The sequence below is a fragment of the Pogona vitticeps genome, chromosome 5 (genome assembly GCF_051106095.1).
Source record: "Pogona vitticeps strain Pit_001003342236 chromosome 5, PviZW2.1, whole genome shotgun sequence".
NCBI lineage: Eukaryota > Metazoa > Chordata > Lepidosauria > Squamata > Agamidae > Pogona > Pogona vitticeps.
The window spans coordinates 60879415-60901206 of NC_135787.1; the positions used below are offsets into that span (position 1 = coordinate 60879415).

The 21792-nt window shown below is 40.4% G+C and overlaps 2 protein-coding genes across 9 annotated transcripts in view; one reads left to right on the forward strand and one right to left on the reverse strand.

Moving 5' to 3' along the window:
• The window catches only part of RWDD4 (RWD domain containing 4), a 73956-nt gene extending 57771 nt beyond the window's left edge, over window positions 1–16185 (reverse strand). The window contains exons 1-7 of one of the 6 annotated variants that reach the window (XM_073001415.2): window positions 15567–15794; window positions 12112–12192; window positions 10891–11000; window positions 10648–10792; window positions 9385–9502; window positions 4561–4610; window positions 208–3483 (exon numbers count right to left, since the gene is read on the reverse strand). In XM_073001415.2, coding sequence (XP_072857516.1) covers window positions 3451–3483; window positions 4561–4610; window positions 9385–9502; window positions 10648–10792; window positions 10891–11000; window positions 12112–12192; window positions 15567–15590 — 561 coding nt within the window. In that variant the 5' untranslated portion in view covers window positions 15591–15794 and the 3' untranslated portion in view covers window positions 208–3450. Of the gene's footprint in view, window positions 1–207; window positions 3484–4560; window positions 4611–9384; window positions 9503–10647; window positions 10793–10890; window positions 11001–12111; window positions 12193–15023; window positions 15428–15566; window positions 15795–16053 lie in introns of those variants that run through there. The other 5 variants (XM_073001413.2, XM_073001414.2, XM_078393893.1 and 2 more) reach the window with 5 other exon arrangements.
• Window positions 16094–21792, forward strand: part of TRAPPC11 (trafficking protein particle complex subunit 11) — a 50955-nt gene continuing 45256 nt past the window's right edge. For 2 of the 3 annotated variants that reach the window (XM_020802860.3, XM_073001412.2), the window contains exons 1-3: window positions 16094–16231; window positions 20746–20970; window positions 21511–21680. In XM_020802860.3, coding sequence (XP_020658519.3) covers window positions 20767–20970; window positions 21511–21680 — 374 coding nt within the window. In that variant the 5' untranslated portion in view covers window positions 16094–16231; window positions 20746–20766. Of the gene's footprint in view, window positions 16232–19421; window positions 19561–20745; window positions 20971–21510; window positions 21681–21792 lie in introns of those variants that run through there. The other variant, XM_078393897.1, reaches the window with a different exon arrangement.

The following is a 21792-nucleotide window of genomic DNA, read 5'->3' on the forward strand; positions in this document are numbered from 1 at the left end:
TCAGCACTTGCAAGCAGTCATACAGAAATGGGACATTTTACGCTCTATACCCTATGTTCTATTGGAATTATGGCTCAAAATACTCCCCAGAACTCATTCAGTTTTAGCATCTCCCCCACCCCCCAATGAATATTACTGAAATAGTTGAAAGATGCATTTAATTCTTCAACTATTTGAATCTTAAAATGAAAATAAATATACAGCATGGAAGATAAATATATATTTATTTAAACTCTGTTGCTTAATAAAAATGGATGGCATTAAGGCATCTTATGCTCTTTTACTGTTTCTCACATGAAGCTAATTTTCAGATACAAGACATCGCATCTATGTAAAATGCACTTTGTTTATCCACTTGGTGGGATGGTTATTTCCATTCCTTTATTATTAAGCATTATAAGGAAATGCATGACAATTCCTGTATTTCCAAGTGAATCACTGAAACAAGACCAAGTTACAAGACCTTGTAATCTGCGCAATTTTGATAGGGGCAAATATGAAACACATGAAACACATTTTCAGGGGAAATGTATTGGCATGTTAGTGAGCACCTCTTCTCCATCAGAATTTTTCATATGTTGCAATCTTGTGAATTTTAACCAGAAGTAAGTTCAGCAGAGTGTTATTCTGTAGTAAGTGTGTTTTGGATTGGTGCCCTAAGAGTTGTCTGGCATTTGTAACTGTCAAATAAGTGTTACCATTTCTTTAAAAAATAAATCACACGTTTAATCATATTGAAGGCCATCCCTGTAGATGGCTGAATGAGAACACTATATAATTACATAAAATGCATCATTCTTAACTGTCAAGCGACAGCGGTCACAGGCAGTGTAATGCTTCCATCTGCTTGAGGGCAGACTGGGATGTGTTATCTTTGTCCACACCTGCAAATAAGGTGCTATTATGCACACAGCCTAATTGGCTATCAAGTAATAAAGTATTTATATTCGTTCATAAGGTGCCATGATTTGGCTAAAAGTGAAGGGAATGGATGAGTGGAGCTTATAAATAGTCCCCCTACTTCTTCCCCTACACTCTAGCCACAGTCAGGGGCTAAGGGTCTGTGGGCAGTGGATCACTAGAAAAAAATAATACAGTGTACCCTGAAAATCCACTGTGTGTCTTCCTCGGTTAGGGTCACAGTAACTTAAGCAGTAGAACTGGAGATGGGTGGGGCATGCCCTACATGACTGTCAGTAGCAATTTTCAGGCTTTAAAGGCTCATCTTGAAGCTCTCAATGTCTTCCTCAGGTCAAAAGGGAGCCCCAATAAAGCCTCAGAACTGGTATGCATGTGTGGAACAGAAAACTTTTTATGAGCTATAAAAGCCCATGGCTGATGTCATCAGCTTGTGCACCATAACTTTATTTGAGGGGATTTTGGCCAGCATCTGATCTCTATTAGAAATCAGTGTTTGGGGAAAATTGTAGCTGGCATGAAGGTTAGCATCCTAGGGCATAAATGAAACAAGTAATTCCTTGCATTTATTTTTTTATTTAACTTATATAACTTACATGAGGCCATATTTCCATTAACTATTTATCCCAACTGGATAGATACTGCTTTCTTTCCTGTACATTGCACATACCATGTAGCTCTTCCTAGCAATTTCTCCATGTAAACTGTATTGTTCTTTAAAAGGAACAAGTTCAGAGTCTGTATGTGGTTGTAGGTTTATTAAAGACTAGACCGCTTAAGACCTACAAAAACCAAATCATGGATGTTTTGTTTCCTTTTGCGGGGATTGGTAAAATCTAGTATGCAGCTGCTTATCTGACTTGATCTCCCCTTTTATAAAAAATGATTTGGGCTTACAGCATCCGTGAAAACTGACTTTGCTATCTCTCTGGGCGATACTAATACCAAAGAATCTAAGGCTCCCATTGCAATGCTCCAACTCACCAGAGTACGACTAGCACTGCTTACTGTTTTTGTCCCTTCTTCCTTGGGCTGGTCCTCATTTTCTGCAACTGATAGATCACAAATACTGGCATACAAAGTTTTGACAATTATGTGTGAGAGCTGATTACCTAGCAGATCAAACCAGGGAGGGTAATAAGTTCTCCAAACCTACCAGTCATCACTGGGCTACAGTTGGCTGCCATGTCAATGAAATGTTATTCCTTTCTGTTCACTTAACCTAGCAGAATTAAGATCACAATTCTGCTGCTGTACGTGCTGCTGGATGGCTGAAAAAGTGACTAAGGAGGGTCTTGAATCGAAAGGCTGCAGCAGGCTTTTGCCACTCTCTTGCCCCGGGCACCATGAGCTCATTGTGCTGAAGGAGCAACTCAGTCTACTTGTTTGTGTGTTGCATGTGGACAGCTGTTTATACTAGGTTCACTTACCTGAGGAAAATACTCCTTCTTTGGCAGAAGTTTGCCTTTGCAAGGAATGGAAAAATATAGAAAATATCTCACTGATAAACAATGTAGGTGGTGGCAGAGGTGCCATGGAAATGGGTGTACATACTGGTATGTTATCTTTCATTTCCAATGGAACTATTTTCCAGTCTGTTTTATTGTGGTGTGTATATGGTTAAGAATGCTCTGTGGAAGGGAAGCCAGGAACTCTATAGCTGAAACCTGATAGTACACTGCAATTAAAGAAAGCCTATTGAATCAATGGGACTAATAGAGGAACTGCCTCACCAAATCTCCACTCCACTTACAATGGGATTTCAGCCACTGACTATTTAAATACTGTATGTGTTTCTTAAACACATTTATAAAGAAATATTGTGGCTGAAGCCGCTTATTATCATTTATGACATAACCTTTTACAATATTTCTACCTTGTATTGCTTAGTCAAAAGGCTGACAAAGTAACAAATCGTATACACTGAAAATACACTGAAATAATTATGGAAGAATAAAGTATAAAATTAAGACAAAGCTGCCAGTCCACTCAAGCCTTAAAACAATTCCATGAGCATAATTGAAAGACAGGTGTTAAGTGGTCTGAACTTTTTAGGATAGGGTTCTAAATCAGCAACACCTTAGATCAGGGATGGGGAAAGCCTGCCCTCCCCAAATTTCATTAGGCCAGCAGCCTTAGCCCACACAGACTGTGGTGAAAAATGATGTAAGCTGCAGTCCTCTAACATCTGGGGGGCCACATTTTCTTCATGTCTGCACCTGATTATTTCACTAATAAACTTTTTTGTGATTCAGACAGCATCCATCAATATAAATATAAATTACATAGTTACCTTCAAGCATGACAGCCAGAATACAAATAGAACACCACCAACTTTAGCGCAGTTTTCTTAAAGGCAAACATGTGATATTGACAAAGACCAGGAAAATGTCCGTTTTGGTGAATACATCTTTGCACATTCTAAAGTGTGAGGAATTGTAATTTTATAAAATGTAAGTGGAAAAAGAGAAATGTAGTTCACTACAGATTATGTTGTAATAAAAATCAACATTTTTCTATACCAAAGTCTTCCTACTCATCATCCTTGGAGCCTGTTTTGCTTAGCTGTAAAAAAACAAAATGAGTAGTTCTTTACTATTTTTCTTGGCCCAGCATAAAGACAAGCAGTAGAATTTAAAAATCACTAAAATTCATGGGATAATTTGGTTGCAAGCAACTAACATTCAATTGAATAACTAAATGTTCATGGATTGGGACCCTGAGCATTTTATCAAAGTAAAGTCTTATCAGGTAAGACGTTCTTCATAATCCTTAAAATATTTTCTAATTCTACCTATTATGATTTCATCTATATGTGTCCTGGAAAATCCTTACCTGATGCTCTATCTAGTTAATGATGTATATGGACAATGGAAAACAGCAAAGTTTGCAAGGGGATGGTATTTTTATGTTTTAGTTCCAACTACCATTGCTTACACTTCCCTTGTGTAAATTAACCCTTTCAAAATACAATCAGTTTCATACAATATTCTGATTTCAGATTTCCTATATTTGAGAGATTTTGCCTTAGAATTAGCTGAAAAACTCTTAATTACCACCTTACTGTAAAGACACAGAAGATTAGTGAACTACTGTTTTTAAATTTAATATGCAAGTTTCACTTAAATCAATGTTTCTATTTAGGGTCAAAATAGTAAAAGACTCTTAAAAACTGATGACAGGTATAGTGTATCTAGATACACTTGAGCAAAATAAGCCTTGTGGTTAAACTGCAGTACTGCAATCAAGCCTCCGCTCATAACCTGAGCTGGATCCCAATGGATTCAGCTAGCCAGCTCAAGGTTATCTCAGCCCTCCATCCTTCCAAAGTTGGTAAAATGAGTACCCAGCTCACTACAGGGTAAAGTGGTCTTTGCTTAATCATGCTGCAAACAGTCCAGAGAGTGCTCTAGCACTATGGAGTGGTATAAAACTCAAAATAACAAAAACAGTAAATATATCATAACAAATATAGAAATTCAGAAAGCCTGCAATACGTACATGCTACTTGGATACAAGAAGACATTCCAAACATCATTCATGTGCACAATGGTTAAGAAAAAAGAGAAGAGAGAAATTAGACATCACTGAAGTCACCTGAAAATGTATACATAATGTATTTTAAACTGTCAACCATGTTACCTTGATTACATCAACCCAATTCCATCCACGAGGAAGTTCTCCTTTGGAATCTATCCAGACCAATAACACCACAAAAACAAAGAAAAACAAAACTTCAGATTTCAAAAGATTACTCTGAATTCAACAGGCAAATTGACATGTAAGTCTAAAATGTGACTATGCGATTGATTCACATATCCCTCTACCTCCAAGTAGCAAACTGCTGTTATAAACATGTTGCTATTATCTAACAGACACTTAAAATATGTAGGCTCCACACAAAAGCAAAATTTAATATCCAATACCAACATAATATTTGACAAATAATTATTAAAATCTGTACAGACACAGCCTAGGTGCAGGCTTTCTCTAAATTATACAAGAATAAAAAAGAAAAACCATTTTAATCTGATATAAAAGCATGTAGTACACTTTACAACCCCTTCACGGATTGCTGCCTTGTTGTGGCAAAGGGGCTTGAGTAATTCATAGAAGCTGTGGGCTATGCCGTGCAGGGACACCCAAGACAGACAGGTCATAGTGGAGAGTTCTGAGTAAACGCGATCCACCTAGAGCAGGAACTGGCAAGCCACTCCAGTATCTTTGCCAAGAAAACTCCATGGACAGAAACAAAAGGCTAAAAGATATGACGCTGGAAGATGAGCCCCTCAGGTTGGAAGGCATCCAACATCGTACTGAGGAAGAGCAGAGGACAAGGACAAGTAGATCCAGAGCTAATGAAGTGGTTGGGCCAAAGCTGAAAGAATGTTCAGCTGCGTATGCACCTGGAAGTGAAAGGAAAGTCCAAAGCTGCAAAGAAAAATAGTGCATAGGAACCTACAATATAAGATCTATGAACCTTGGGAAGCTGGATGTGGTCAAACAGGAGATGGCAAGAATAAACATTGACATCCTGGGCATCAGTGAACTAAAATGGACGGGAATGGGCAAATTCAATTCAGACAATTATCATATTTACTACTGTGGGCAAGAATCCCATAGAAGAAATGGAGTACCCTTCACAGTCAACAAAGAGTGGGAAAAGCTGTACTGGGATACAATCTTAAAAATGATAGAATGATTTCAATATGAATCCAAGACAGACCTTTCAACATCACAGTAATCCAAGTTTATGCACCAACCACCGATGCAGAAGAGGCTGAAATTGACCAATTTTATGAAGACTTACAACACCTTCTAGAACTGAAAACAAAGAAAGATGTTCTTCTCATTATAGGGGACTGGAATGCTGAAGTAGGGAGTCAAGAGATAAAAGGAACAACAGGGAAGTTTGGCCTTGGAGTTCAAAATAAAGCAGGGCAAAGGCTAATAAGGGTTTTGTCAAGAGAACAAGCTGGTCATCACAAACACTCTTTTCCAACAACACAAGAGGCGACTCTACACATGGAAATCACCAGATGGGCAATACCGTAATCAGATTGATTATATTCTCTGCAGCCAAAGATGGAGAAGCTCTATACAGTCAGCAAAAACAAGACCTGGAGCTGATTGTGGCTCTGATCATCAGCTTCTAATAGCAAAATTCAAACTTAAACTGAAGAGAGTAGGAAAAACCACTGGGCTAGTCAGGTATAATCTAAACCAAATTCCTTATGAATACACAGTGGAACTGAACAACAGATTTAAGGAACTGGATTTGGTGGACCGAGTGCCTGAAGAACTTTGGATAGAGGCTCGTAACATTGTACAGGAGGCAGCAACAAAAACCATCCGAAAGAAAAGGAAATGCAAGAAAGCAAAGTGGCTGTTCAAGAGGCCTTACAAATAGCAGAGAAGGGAAACAAAATGGAAGGGAGATGGGGAAAGTTACAGAAAATTGACTGCAAGGAGAGACAAGAGGGCCTTCTTAAATGAAGAGTGCAAAGAAATAGAGGAAAATAACAGAAAGGGAAAAACCAAAGATCTGTTCAAGAAAATTGGAGCTATTAAAGTAACCTATGCAAAGATGGACATAATAAAGGACAAAAATGGTAGGGACGTAACAGAAGCAGAAGACATCAAGAAGAGGTGGCAAGAATACGTAGGGAAATTATACCAGGTAGATCTGGATTTCCCGGACAACCCAGATAGTGTGGTTGCTGACCTTGAGCCAGACATCCTGGAGAGTGAAGTCAAGTGGGCCTTAGAAAGCATGGCTAACAACAAGGCCAGTGGAAGTGATGGCATTCCAGTTGAACTATTTAAAATCTTAAAAGATAACACTGTTAAGGTGCTACACTCAATATACCACCAACTTTGGAAAACTCAGCAGTGGCCAAAGGATGGGAAAAGATCAGTCTACATCCCAATCCCAAAGAAGGGCAGTGCCAAAGAATGCTCCAAATAACGTACATATGCCCTCATTTCAAACGCTAGCAAGGTTATTCTCAAAATCCTACAAGGTAGGCTTCAGCATTATGTGGACCGAGAACTCCCAGAAGTACAAGCTGGATTTCGAAGGGGCAGAGAAATGAGAGACCAAATTGCTAACATGCTCTAGATTATGGAGAAAGCCAGAGTTCCAGAAAAACATCTACTTCTGCTTCATTGACTATGCAAAAGACTTTGTGTGGACCACAGCAAACTATGAACTATGGCAAGTTCTTAAAGAAATGGGAGTGCCTGACCACCTTATCTATCTCCTGAGAAATGTATATGTGGGACAGCAAGCAACAGTTACAAGAGGGTGCTGATAAGTATTCAGACTTACCCAGAAAAATTGAGCTAGGAAGCTATAAATTGCAGGGTGTATTGGCCAATTTGTCTATATTCAATGGTGCAAAAATCAACTACCTATGATTTTAACTTATCTTTCATTTTCTAGTCCAAAGTGAACATGGTGGCACCTCCAGAAAAGTTTAATGTGGAAGAGCATAGGACCATAATCAAGTTCCTTTTTCTCCAAGGGAAAGTTGCAAAGCAGATCCATGATGAAATGTCACAAACTATGGGTGACTGTGGCCCTTCATATGCAACAATTGAACGTTGGGTTGTCAGTTTTTAAACTGGCCATTTTGGTGTTGAAAGTGAGAAACCCAGTGGAAGGCCTGTTTCTGTCTCTGTGCCTGCAAATGTGAAAGCCATCCATGACATGATCATGGAGGACCGCCGAACATCAGCCAAAAGTATTGCTATATATCTGAGAATATCACATGAGAGAGTTGGTGCCATTATCCACAACGACTTGGAAATGAGAAAGCTGGCAGCAAAGTGGATCCCCAAACTTTTGACAACTGAACAAAAGAGGAAACATGTGGAGTCATTGGTGGTTGTTTTGAAACATTTTGCAAGAAATGAGTTAGATTTCCTGGGCAAACTGGTAACTGGTGATGAGACATGGATCTACTGTAATGATCCCGAGACAAAGGAACAGTCTAAGGAATGGAGGTGCAGTCGTTCCCCCAGGCCAAAGAAGTTCCAAGTGCAAAGGTCACTGCAGAAGCAAATGGCAACAGTTTTTTGGATAAGAAGGGAGTTCTGCTGGTGGACTACTTCCAACGGGGTTCAACCATCAATGCAAAATATTACTGTGCTTTATTGTCGAAGTTGAAGTAAAGCATCAAGGAAAAACATTGAGGAAAGCTCTCCAAAGGTGTCATCCTGTTGCATGACGCCTCGTCACACACTGCAGGTGAAACAATGGCAAAACTGACATCTTTAGGCTTTCAAGTGATGCCCCATCCACCCTATTCTCCCGACCTGGCTCTTTCTGACTACATATTATCTGTTCCCCAAACTCCAAAAACACCTAAAGGGACAACGATTTGGGAGTGTTCTGGCGGCAACTAATGCTGCAAATGAGTGGTTACACCAGCAGTTGGAAGAACTTTATTTGCAGGGACGTAAGAAGCTGCAGGACAGATGTCGCAAGTGCATTGACTTCCTGGGAGAATATGTAGAATAGTGTGGCAATTACAGCTTCCTAGCTCATTTTTTACTGGGAAAGGCTCAATACTTATCAGCACCCTCTTGTAGAACTGGATATGGAACAACTGATCGGTTCAAAATTGGGAAAGGAGTACGATAAGGCTGTATATTGTCTCCCTCTTATTTAACTTATATGCAGAATACATCATGCGAAGGGCTGGGCTGGATGAATCCCAAGCCAGAATTAAGATCAACAACCTCAGATATGCAGATCATACCAGTCTGATGGCTGAAAGAGAGGAGGAATTAAAGAAGCCACTGCTCCCATCACCTTCTGGGAAATAGAAGGGGAAGAAATGGAGGCAGTGACAGATTTTACTTTCTTGGGCTCCATGATCACTGCAGATGGTGACAGCAGCCATGAAATTAAAAGACACCTGCTTTTTGGGAAGAAAGCAATGACAAACCTAGACGGCATCTTAAAAAGCAGAGACATCACCTTGCCGACAAAGCTCCGCATAGTCAAAGCTATGGTTTTTCCAGTAGCGATGTATGAAAGTGAGAGCTGGACCATAAAGAAGGCTGACCGCAGAAGAATTGATGCTTTTGAATTGTGGTGCTGGAGGAGGCTCTTGAGAGTCCACTGGACTGCAAGGAGAAAAAACCTATCAATTCTGAGGGAAATCAACCCTGAGTGCTCACTGGAAGGACAGATCCTGAAGCTGAGGCTCCAGTACTTTGGCCATCTCATGAGAAGAGAAGTCTCCCTGGAAAAGACCCTGATGTTGGGAAAGTGTGAAGGCAAGAGAAGGGGATGACAGAGGACAAGATGGTTGGACAGTGTCATCGAAGCTACCGACATGAATTTGACCAAACTCTGGGAGGCAGTGGAAGACTGGAGGGCCTGGCGTGCTCTGGTGCATGGGGTCACGAAGAGTTGGACATGACTTAACAACTAAACAACAACACTTTACAAACCTGTCTTGTCTGCTAACTTTCGTTTTTGTGTTTTGGATAACTGTTCCTTTTTCTCTTTCTTCTTAGTTGGTTGCGCTGTGTCAGGATGTGCAATTGTAATGCAGTTGTTCAATGCTGTCTAAGAAAGCTAATTAGTTAATAAGAATTTCTATAATTGAGTGCCACTTTATCTTAATTAGACATAATCATTTCAATCTTGGCTTCCATGGTTCTTTCACTATTGTTGGGTGGGTAACATGCTGCTGCCCCAGCCCAAATACACCCCCTTACTTCCCCAGAGCAACACCACATCCGCAAAAAACATTTTAAAGCATTTTGGAAAATACTGTTCATCTCAAAATGCTTCTTATGCCCTCTAAAGATAGGGGGAAACCTTTGTCATAGTTTGAAGGACTGTTTGCACCCTTTCCCCACTCTATAATTTGAAATGTTTACAGTATTTTGGACACTAGAATGTGCAAGGTGCACTTTTTAAAAGATCATGAGTGGAAGTTGCAAGAGTTACTGTGATGGTTCACGAGCTCTGGAATCTTTGCTTCAGTCAAAAATCTAAACAGTTAGCAACTTCACACCAACTGTGAAATGAAAGCCCATTATCAGATAAATGCATTTGTTCTACAAGAAATATAATAATAATAATCTTAGAACTGCAGAGCTGGAAGGGACCCTATGGATCATCAAGTCCAGCCACTGTCAATAAGACAAAGGGGAATTTAACTCCAAATCTCTGGCATTGCATTCAGACACCTAAACCACTGAGCTATGCAGCTGTTTGATCCTTGTTGATAATACAGTTTTGTAATGCATAACTAGTCTTTGAAATCACTCTTTTTATACATCTAATTTAGGTTACTCTAGTAGTATAAACAGACAACATTATTACATTTCAGGTACAAATTTTCATTCATTCTCAGTAGCAGTGATGGTTGAAGAGCATCAGTATCTTAATGGCCAAAATCCTGTTGTTTAACACAGTAAACCACACTAGAGTAGGCCCACTGAATCAATGGAGACCTAGTAAGCTAACTCCTCCATAAGTTCCACTGATTCAGGCCTACTCTAGCTGTAACTTATTTTAATATTTTAAGTTACAGTTAGAGTAGACCCATTTGAACCAATGGAGATTATGGAGTTGTCTCAACCTACTGATTCAACAGGTCTATTCTGTGCAATTTACAATACTAAGCAACAAGATTTTGGCCAATATTTAGAAAAATATATTCACTGCTTAAGATGAATCATCAACCAAAATTATAAACTTACCACTGTATTAACACGTTGATTTTCCATGAATAACTCCTTATTATCTTTGGCATATTCAAAAATGGTGTATGTCATAGAGGTTCCAAGGTTAACTTCAACTTCCTCCATTAATTTATTCAATATACTTTGCTTCACATCTGAGGATCTATGAGAGATCACATAATTTCCTTATAAAAATAGATGGAGAACAGTATTACTTTATAAGGAAGATAACTTCTAAGATGTAAAAGTTGAACTACTTACATGGCATTGTTGAAAAATGCATCCATGGATATGACTGGAGCTGTTTGGGGATATGTTTCTGGCCATGATACTTCGACCAAGAAGGCTTTAGGGTCTCCGTTTTCACCTATCTAAAAAAAGATTTCTAAATTATGATTGTGCAAGAATCTGGAAAATCTGATTTGTTTTTCCCTAAACTACAGAAAATCACTTGTAATACCACAAAAACTGATGTTACATATCTCCCTGAATCCATTAGCTAACCTCTGAAGGGGAAAGGAGTGAACAACTGACAGAAAGCAAGTACAGGTAAAATCATATTGTGGTAGGTTTGATATTGTTTGCTGCTTGAGAAGAGGGTAAAATCCCAAGTCTTGTTTATCTCTTATACCAGGATCAAGAACTGAGTATATGGCAGTGTTGTTATAGTATTCCTTGCCTTTGATACTATTAGCACAGATAACTCACACAACTCCTTTAATAACAGTAGTTTCATTGTTGAAACAAGTCAGCAGCTACCACAATTCAACCATCTTCACATTCAGATATAACTATAATAATTGTAGATCATATTTAAGGACTGGACTTCCACCTGTGAATTTACACTTGCTACATTTTTCACAACAAAGTTAAGGCTGAAGTCCTAAATACCCCTACTACTGAATAAGAGCCACTGAACACAATGGAACTGAGTTCCAAGTAAACACAGACAGGACTGTGCTGCAAAATTTCTTTCTCATTAGTAATTATCGGACATAATATTCTAGTGCTTTCACTAGTATTGAGCCTTCAATGCTAAATTCAGTTTTAGTCCCATCTATAATAGATACACTGAGTGAACAATAATTTATGTTCCATTTCAATGGGCCTGTTTTAGTTTGGAGAAATGTTGGATTGAGACCACTGTGCCTATAACTCTTTAAATGCATTTCTGCACTTGCAATTGAACTATGAGCTATTTCAGTGTACTTCCAGATAAAGGGAATCTACCAAATCATAGGCAGTGAGCATCTATTCCGTCTTCTCTTCCTTAACAGTGTTTTTCTGGTAAGAAAAAAGCCAGAAGGCATGGGGGATAGGGAGGAATTAAGGGACAACACTATCTGGATAAATGAGGCAGGGCCCTTGCACAATTTAAGGGAACACACATAGATATCTGTGTACCTTTAATGAAAATCAGAGCCTAAATATTTCAAGTCCTTGCAAATTACTCTACATTAGTCTGATTTCCTCCAAACTCACCCTGTACTGAAATGAAGTAGGGCTAAGTTCCCTAAAACACTCATCACCTTCATAAATGGAACGTAATGCTTCTAATTCCATCTGAAAGAATAAGAAAACAACCAATAGTTAAAAAGCCAACAAGAAAAAAAATCTTTAAAAAACAATAGACGTAAGGTCAGTATTGTAAGTAATGGCCGAGAGCATACAGTCCACACTGATTATCTGGAATCTTGTAGGGATTCTGTTATTATTGTAACATATTACACAGGGTACAGTGCATTTCAGCATTAGTATCTAGATTCACATGATATTGAGTTTCATTCTGAAAACTAGACTTAGTTTTAAAGAAAATGTTACATACGTGAATCCTATGTATGATCAGAAGAGGCCAAGGAGGTATGTTATGCCACATACGAAGTAAACAGATCAAGTAAACAAATAAGGTGCAAAATAAACTGATCACACTGAACAGTGTAAATAATGAGCAATAAGTTACACAAGGAATCCACGTCTCACTGCAGTCACTGGCATTGTGCTGACCTATACATTTCCCTTATTTTCTATGGCCCAAATCCTGTTGCTTAGTTATAGCTGTAGGGCGCAAACTGTGGCAAGTTGCAGCAGCTTCTTGTTGCCAATTAATGAATTCCTGCTTGGATTTTTCAGTGTATGCCAGGTTGGTCAGTTGGCACATGTCCAGAAATCACAGCAGATACCTCTTGTCAGTGAAAAGCCACTGTAAGGTGATCAATTCCTTTTGATTACTGCTTATTTTGAGGAGTTTGTTGATGTACAGGTGTGTGTACACACCCACATCCATTAAGGTTGTGATTAGAGGTGGGGATATTTGTATTCATAAATGAATACCAATATTCCCATCCCACCTGGACCTAATGAACATCCAGCCCCCAAGACTGAACCGATCACTCACATGTCCTGGCACCAAAGGGGTCCTGCTCTTCCCACCAATAGTGCCCAGAGCTCCACTGTCCTGTTGCTTGGCTGGCCACTCTAAGCAGGGGGCAGGAGGACAAGTCTCCACATATGGTTGCTGAATGGCCAGACGAGCAGGAAGACAGCAGAGCTCCAGGTGCCATTGGCAGGAAGAACAGCTTCTTCGCACTCTGGTCCCAGGAGCAGGGAACATTCATATTTATTTATTTAATTTATTTATTATGATTAATTAATATTAATTTATAAATAAGAATATCCCCATCTCTAGTTGTGATTAAATGTGTTGCACGTTTATATATTATTAATTTTATTGTAATGCACTCTGGTGTAGAGCGCAATATAAATAATGATAATAATACAGTGATGCCTCGCAAGACGAAATTAATTCGTTCTACGAGTTATGTCGTATTGCAAAAATTTCGTCTTGCGAAGCATGGTACTAACGGTTGTGCGATTTAAAACAAACCAAAAAAGAGGGAAAATTCATCTTGCGAAGCACAGCCATAGAAAAATTTATCTTGTGAGTCACAAAAAATTTTTCAAAACGCTTTCATCTTGCAAGCTTTTCGTTGCATGAGGCATTCGTCTTCCGAGGCATCACTGTACTGTTTCTTGGAATGCACCCCGTTGTAGAGTACAATATAAATAATACTGTTTCCTTTTTGGTGTCATAACTATGCAACTGAAATTTGGCCAATGTATTAAAAAGCAACTAATACTTTTATACAGGATATATACATACATTATATAGTACTACTGTACATGCCTGGTTTTTCCCCAGGCATGCTTCTCCTTACAACCCTTTTCTCTTGATCAATAGACCATCAAGCCATATCATAATCTACTTTTAAAGTACTTCCCATTTCAGGAGCAATTTGCTAATTCACATGGGGAACTACTGTCTATACACACCCCAATCCAAAACCTCTTTGGGCATGTATTGTTTAATAATGTACATCCTGGAGTTCCAGCAACAATTAATGAAGCATGCAAATAATTTCTGCATTGTTGATCCTTTGTGAATAGTACAGCACAGTGTACTATCCCAACTTATTTTTAAAATTCTGCTGCAACAGAACACACAATTAATGTTTAATTATAGAATTAGGTACCGTATAATGAAACAAAAGTAAAGATGGCTGTGCAGTCCTTGTGAATGTCAATTTTCATGCTATATAAGAATCATGAAAAATAAAAACCAATCAACCCAGTGCTGGCCATGTTTACTCTCAACAGTGGACAGAGATATCACAGAAACACTGCACCATGTGTCATTCTGAATTTATTTATTTACAGAGTTATGCCTTAGAAGAAGGAAATCTTTGGAGTCACCTTATAGCAGTCCAGACTATTTGCTCATCTAGCTGATATTGCCCATTCTGTTGCTGCTGTTGTCTAACTTAAACATGATGAAGACTGAAGCTGGGATCACCTGCACTGCTGAATGATACACTGTATATTTTTTCTATCTAGGTCAAGAGATGTAGCACATCTATTGTGCTGATAATCACAGCAAAAAAATTAATAAAACAATTTCATTGCCTTTACAGTCCCAACCTCATGTACCAAGATATCGCTTTGCCTTTCCAAGGGCTAGATTTAATAGTTTTCCCTCAGCCCTTTTAAAAAGGCATTTTAATAACATCTCATATGGTGAAAGATTCTGTCCCTGTGGGATAGAAATTATTGAGACCTTGGCACACATCACTTTAAAACATAGCTTATACAGTATAGGAATGAACGTATTCGATATCTCAGTTCAATCATGAGTAAATGTATTGGTCTACCTCCCACAGACTATCTGAAGTTTCTGCTGTCCAGAGAGAATCAAATAATAACACAGTTAGTAACTAAGTTTTTATTTTCAGATATGAGAATTTGTAAAACGCTATAGCAAGATTTTATACTATGCTACGTATTTATTCAATGTATTTACCTTTGTATAATTGGGTCTATGACTGCATAATAAAACTTACCATTACCAGTCCCAACCTCTCCAGTTTTTGACCATAATGCCTGTATGAGAACAGAAACTGGACATGTGCACACACACACACATACACACACACTCCCGTGCAGGGGGTGGAGAGGCAGTGGTTGCAGGTACATGTCCCATGTGCTTGAATGAGTGGATTTTAGTCCACAAACGAATCCGCTGGCCACAACGCTCTCATTTTTTTTTATTGGTTATATGAGACTGTGATTTTCCTGAGGTTATCGGGACTACAGTTCCCACCCACCCTAGCCAGCTGCCAATGATGGGACCTGCAGTCCAACGACCTCTGGAAGCACCGACCACCACCACCACCCTCCCTCCGGCTGCTCTCGGGGAGGCCACCCTTTCAGGCTTCGCAGGCGCGCGGGAACCAAACGGCCTCCATGCCGGGGGGGGGGGGAAACGGACGCCTTGCCCGCCCCCTCCTAGCCCCGCCCCTTCAGAAACCACCGTAACCCCTTCCTTGCCGTCATCCCATTCTCCTCAGACGAGCTTGGGTCTCTCTTCGCCTTCCCCGTCTCACCTCCTGGTCCTCATTCGCCGTCATGGCGCGAAACCGGAGAAGACGACCCTCCTCCTTATACCCCCTTCCGAAATCAGCCCCCCCCTCCGCCCCTGCCCCTCAAATCGTCCTGCGCAGGGTTGCACCACGTCTGTCTTCCCCACAACCATCCGCGCACCCTGACAAGAGTAAATGTCCCCTTTGTGCGCAGGCGTCAAAAAGTAGGTGAGAGACGAGAACCGAGGAGTCACCCCCCCCGCTTCCCTTTCACTTATTGGTCCATGTGACCAACCATCGCTCAACCATTTGCGACTCACGATTAGTCCACTTGCGTCAGCCGCTCCTGCCTCTACCCTGGGATGGGGCGGAGCTGGATGTTCCTTTGTTTCCATTGGTTTCCCCCTCAAATTCAACTCTGTCCGGCCCCCAGTGCTCTCCCTCCATTCCTTGGCTTCGTAGATTGAGGCAGCCGTGTCGCCCATTGGTCAGCTGGAGGTGTCACTCTCACCTTGCTTTCTAGGCTTGCTGGCTTCCGTAGCCCGGGCCTTGGACCCCTGTTTGGAATCGGCCCTCCTCCTGCAGCTTGGATGGGCATTGGCAGGGGCTCTGCCGCCGGCAGCTGAGCGGAGCCGGGCGGAACCCGCCGTCGTGCTTCGTCCTTCCTCGGGAGGGTCTCTGGAGTGCAGGTGCCGAGAAGAGGGGCCGGGAAGGGAAGGAGGGGTGGAAAGGTCCGAACACCGCCCTCCTTTCGGGGGGGGGGCTGCATAGAGCCAGCTCCAGAGCAAAGAGGGCCCGAGGAAAGAAGAGGAAAGGCGACGAGCCCTTCCGGAAGGCTGGTTGTTCCTGGGCAGTACTGGGGGGCTCTTTGTATTAACGCTCCCCTGGATGGGTGGGTGAGGAAACCGTGGGCTCTCCAGATGGCTGGCATTGCAACTCGCCCAGTCTCTTCCCAGTGGCTATGTTTGGTGGTAACCCAAAAGATCTGGAGGGGCAAAGTGTCCCTGGCCCTGCAAGAGAGGAAATACCCAGTTTCCCCGAAAATAAGACAGGGTCTTAATTTTTGCTCCAAAAATGCATTGAGGCTTATTTTCAGGGGATGTTTTATTTTTTTCATTTACAACCACTTTTGTTGTTGTTTAGTCGTTAATTTATTTATTTATTTATTTAATTTATATCCCGCCCATCGCCCTGTCCGACTCTTTGTGACCCCATGGACCAGAGCACGCCAGGCCCTCCTGTCTTCCACTGCCTCCCCGAGTTGGGTCAGTTTCATGTTGGTAGCTTCGATGATACTGTCCAGCCATCTCGTCCTCTGTCGTCCCTTTCTCCTGCCTTGACACTTTCCCAACATCAAGGTGTTTTCCAGGCAGTCTTCTCTTCTCATGAGCTGGGCAAAGTATTGGAGCCTCAGCTTCTGGATCTGTCCTTCCAGTGAGCACTCAGGGTTGATTTCCTTTAGAATGGATAGGTTTGTTCTCCTTGCAGTCCAGAGGACTCTCAAGAGCCTCCTCCAGCACCACAATTCAAAAGCATCAATTCTTTGGTGGTCAGCCTTCTTTATCGTCCGGCTCTCACTTCCATACATTGCTGCTGGAAAAACCATAGCTTTGACTATGCGGACCTTTGTTGGCAAGGTGATGTCTCTGCTTTTTAAGATGCCGTCTAGGTTTGTCATCGCTTTCCTCCCAAGAAGCAGGCGTCTTTTAATTTCGGGGCTGCTGTCACCATCTGCAGTGATCATGGAGCCCAAGAAAGTAAACTCTGTCACTGCCTCCATATCTTCCCCTTCTATTTGCCAGGAGGTGATGGGACCAGTGGCCAAGATCTTAGTTTTTTTTATGTTGAGCTTCAGACCATTTTTGTGCTCTCCTCTTTCATCCTCATTAAGAGGTTCTTTAATTCCTCCTCACTTTCAGCCATCAGAGTGGTATCATCTGCATATCTGAAGCTGTTGATATTTCTTCCGTCAATCTTAATTCTGGTTTGGGATTCCTCCAGTCCTGCCTTTCGCATGATGTATTCTGCATATGAAATAAGCAGAGAGATGATATATAGCCTTGTCGTACTCCTTTCCGAATTTTGTACCAGTCAGTTGTTCCATATCCAGTTCTAACTGTTGCTTCCGGAAAAATGAAAGTTAAGGACTGGAAAATGAAAGTTAAGTTAAAATCATAGGTAGTTGATTTTTGCACCATTGAATATAGAAAAATTGGCCAATACACGCTGCAATTTATAGCTTCCTAGTTCAATTTTTCTGGGTAATAATAATAATAATAATAATAATAATAATAATAATAATAATAATAATAATGATGATGATGATGATGATGATGATGATGATGATGATGATGATAATTTATTGTCATTGTAAGTATATACACAATATACCTATAATGAGAAGAACATCTTTCTTTGTTGTCAGTTCTAGAAGGTGTTGTAAGTCTTCATAGAATTGGTCAATTTCAGCCTCTTCTGCATCGATGGTTGGTGCATAAACTTGGATTACTGTGATGTTGAAAGGTCTGTCTTGGATTCATATTGAATTCATTCTGTCATTTTAAGATTATATCCCAGTACAGCTTTTCCCACTCTTTTGTTGACTATGACGGCTACTCCATTTCTTCTATGGGATTGTTGTGCACAATAGTAGATATGATAATTGTCTGAATTGAATTTGCCCATTCCCGTCCATTTTAGTTCAGTGATGCCCAGGATGTCAATGTTTGTTCTTGCCATCTCCTGTTTGACCACATCCAGCTTCCCAAGGTTCATAGATCTTACATTCCAGGTTCCTATGCAATATTTTTCTTAGTAGCATCGGACTTTCCTTTTACTTCCAGATGCGTCTGCAGCTGAGCGTCCTTTCAGCTTTAGCCCAACCACTTCATTAGCTCTGGAGCTATTTAGGCATGTCCTCCACTCTTCCTCAGTACATGTTGGATGCCTTCCGACCTGAGGGGCTCATCTTCCAGCATCATATCTATTATCCTTTTGTTTCTGTTCATGGGGTTTTCTTGGCAAAGATACTGGAGTGGCTTGCCAGTTCCTGCTCCAGGTGGATCATGTTTAGTCAGAATTCTCCACTATGACCTGTCCTTCTTGGGTGCCTCTGCATAACATAGCCCACAGCTTCTCTGAATTACTCAAGCCCCTTCACCATGACAAGGCAGCAATCCGTGAAGGGGTGAAAAATCATACCAGGGCTTATTTTCAGGGAAACAGGATATGTGTGGGTGGACATGTTAGTGTGTAAATGGATGTGTTGTGTCTGTACGTATATCTGTGTGAACCCTCATTGGAATGTAGTGCATTTAGGGATGGTGAAGGACTCAGGATGCTTGGGTTCAAAACTCCTTTTGACTGTGGAGAGTTGTGGAGGGAGTGGCTCTGGTAAATCTTACATACTTCATTCACTTCGAAACCTTTATTATGGTCCTCAGAAGTTAGGTGCAATTTCATGGTGCATGAGATGCAAGTGTCTATATGTATACATCCATGGTTGAAGTGAAATGGCAGCTGCCTCATTTGTATCCACCACTGGGATGTGATCCCGTTTTCCTGCAGGCACTGCAGCCTTGAGGCTAAAAAAGTCTTGTCCTGGAGCTACAGCACGTGTCAAACTCCAGGCCTGCGGGCCAAATTCGGCCCACTGGGCCATTTCATGTGGCCCTCGCAGTGTTGCCTGCTATTGTGCAGAACAGAATGCACAGGTGTTTACTCGGTCACTCATAATGCTCCACAAAGATGTTGCAAATCCGCCCAGCAGGACTTCTAATCCCAGCATTCCAAGCAGTAAAGAGTCAGAAAGTGCAGCCATTTGGGCGGCGTGCAGCATCTTGGGCAATATAGTCTTCACTATTGCCCACTCCTGTTCTTAGGGCTCCGGGGAGGAGGATTGTTTGATGATGTTGCCTAACAGCAGCCATCTCCGCCTCCTCTTCCGCATTGGCTATGGAAGCGAGTGAGAAGCCAGGTGATAACAACAACCAAGGGCCGTGGCAAGTGCAAGGGAAAGGTGCGAGACTTCCGTGAATAATTAACAAAACAAACATGGGTGGGGATGTGGAGCGGTTATCAGTGGGTGTTACTAAAACTCACTTTTTAATAAATTGTGCAATAGTTGTACACTTGAATATCTGCTTGCCATTTCTGGACTTTGATCATAGACTTACTTTCAAAGCTAGTTATTACATTATTACTAAAACCAATAATAATCGAATGAGGAGGATTATATTTAATATGATAAAGAGTAGATACGTTTATATAGTCTTACAGATACAACCGGCCTTTTGAGGGCATGAGGACTTCAAGCTGTGGCAAAGAGTTGTTTCTTGACTTATATCTAGATAACTTTAAAGAATAGGAAAATTCACTTCAAGGCACGTGGAACAACACTGCAATATCTACTTGCTAGCATCTACTGTCATTCTATGTGATATTTCTGACTTGATGTGTTTGACTCTTGTCTGCACTGAATTATTCATCTAGCCTTAGACAAATACCTGGGTGTATGGAAGAGCTTTCTTATTCATGCTTGTCACTTTAGGCTTTAACGTATGAGGAAAATCACTCAAATGTCCGTGTTTATCAGCCCTAAAGCAGATAATTTCCTGAAGAATTTATAGGTCATGTGAAAAAGAGATTTGCTAGATATAAAACTACAAAGCCTTGGAGGTATAGCAGTGGCAGGAACAGTAGAATTTCCAAATGAACAAAAAATTATTGGCCTACCAGACTCCTGAATCTCCAGGCCCCTGGAATAGAGATTGCTTACATATTGGGTGGAGCTGTGAACATCTGAAATAATTATCAATATGGGGAGGTAACACATACATTCAACACAAAATGACAATAGAACTTCTTGATACACCACACACACCAGATAACCAACAAAAATCATCATGGATTTCCCTCCATATAGGCAAACTGGTACAAGGCTGGCTTGGCTTTGTGAGGACATTATTTAATAATTTATCATGAGTGCCCAATAATATGCTTAAAGGCTAAGAAACGTATTTTATTAAATAAATCTTTACAGACTAGTATTTTAAGCTATTTATTCCCAGCTTCTTCTTTTATGGTTCTTCTTTTATGCACCTAGAATCTGAAAGGATTTTGGCAATTAATTACATCTCATAAATACATGCTGGAGTATTTGGTGGAAAATGTATTTTGAATATTTGTGTGGTTCATATTTCAGATTTTACTGCCTGGTATCAAGATGAGCCCTTCACAATGGGACTTTCCAGTGGAACTATGTTGCCGACCTATGGCCTTCGTCACACTCACAGGCTTGGACGTAGTGTACAATGCTGTTCATCGGGCAGTTTGGGATGCATTTTGTGCAAACAGGAGAGCGGACAGAGTACCAATATCTTTTAAAGTGCTCCCTGGTGATCACGAATATCCTAAATGCAGAACAAAGGTATTGCTGTGTATTATTACAAGAAAGCCAAGAGTCATTTTCTTAGTGTACTACTATATTTATTTGGAGTTACTTGCTGTTTGCAGCAATTCTTTTAAGTATTTAAGAAATCACTTTCTTGATTCAGTGATATTTTAAAATATAATTAACTTTATTAAATGAGTATTTTCAAAAGCAAATTTTAAATTGTCTCAAAAGTCTTAATTCATAATAATTAAGTAGACTGGAAATCTTCCTCATCTTCTTACAAAGAGAAATATGCTGCTAGGGTGCTGCTCTAGTAAAACAACTCAGAGGAACAGTTCAGCATAATCTTAAACATGTGTATTCAAGAATAAGACCCGTGAGTTTAATTAAATTTGCTTCCTGTGTATGTATTTAGGATTGTGATGTTTGTAATTAAGGAGGACTAAGGTCGTGTTCCAGTGGTCATAGTCAAGAGTGACATAGGAGAAAAAGCCTGTTACCTTTGTATGAAAAAATGCCTTTCTGGTTGTGAACAGAGAGAACAGCTCATTTTAAATGTGTTTGTACTTGCAGAGAACATCATATGAATGGTATATTCCTAAAGGTATCTTGAAGACTGGATGGATGAACAAACATCTCAATTTGGTGCCTGCACTTGTTGTGGTTTTCTATGAACTGGACTGGGATGAGCCACAGTGGAAAGAAAAACAGTCAGAGTGTGCTACTAGAGTTGAAATAGTCAGGTATAATTTCAGTTGGTTCTTTAAGTATTAATTATTTTTATAATCTAGTGATAATGCATTTTTAAAATGTCATGTTTCACTTTCATCTTTTTCAACTTTTAGAGCAATCACT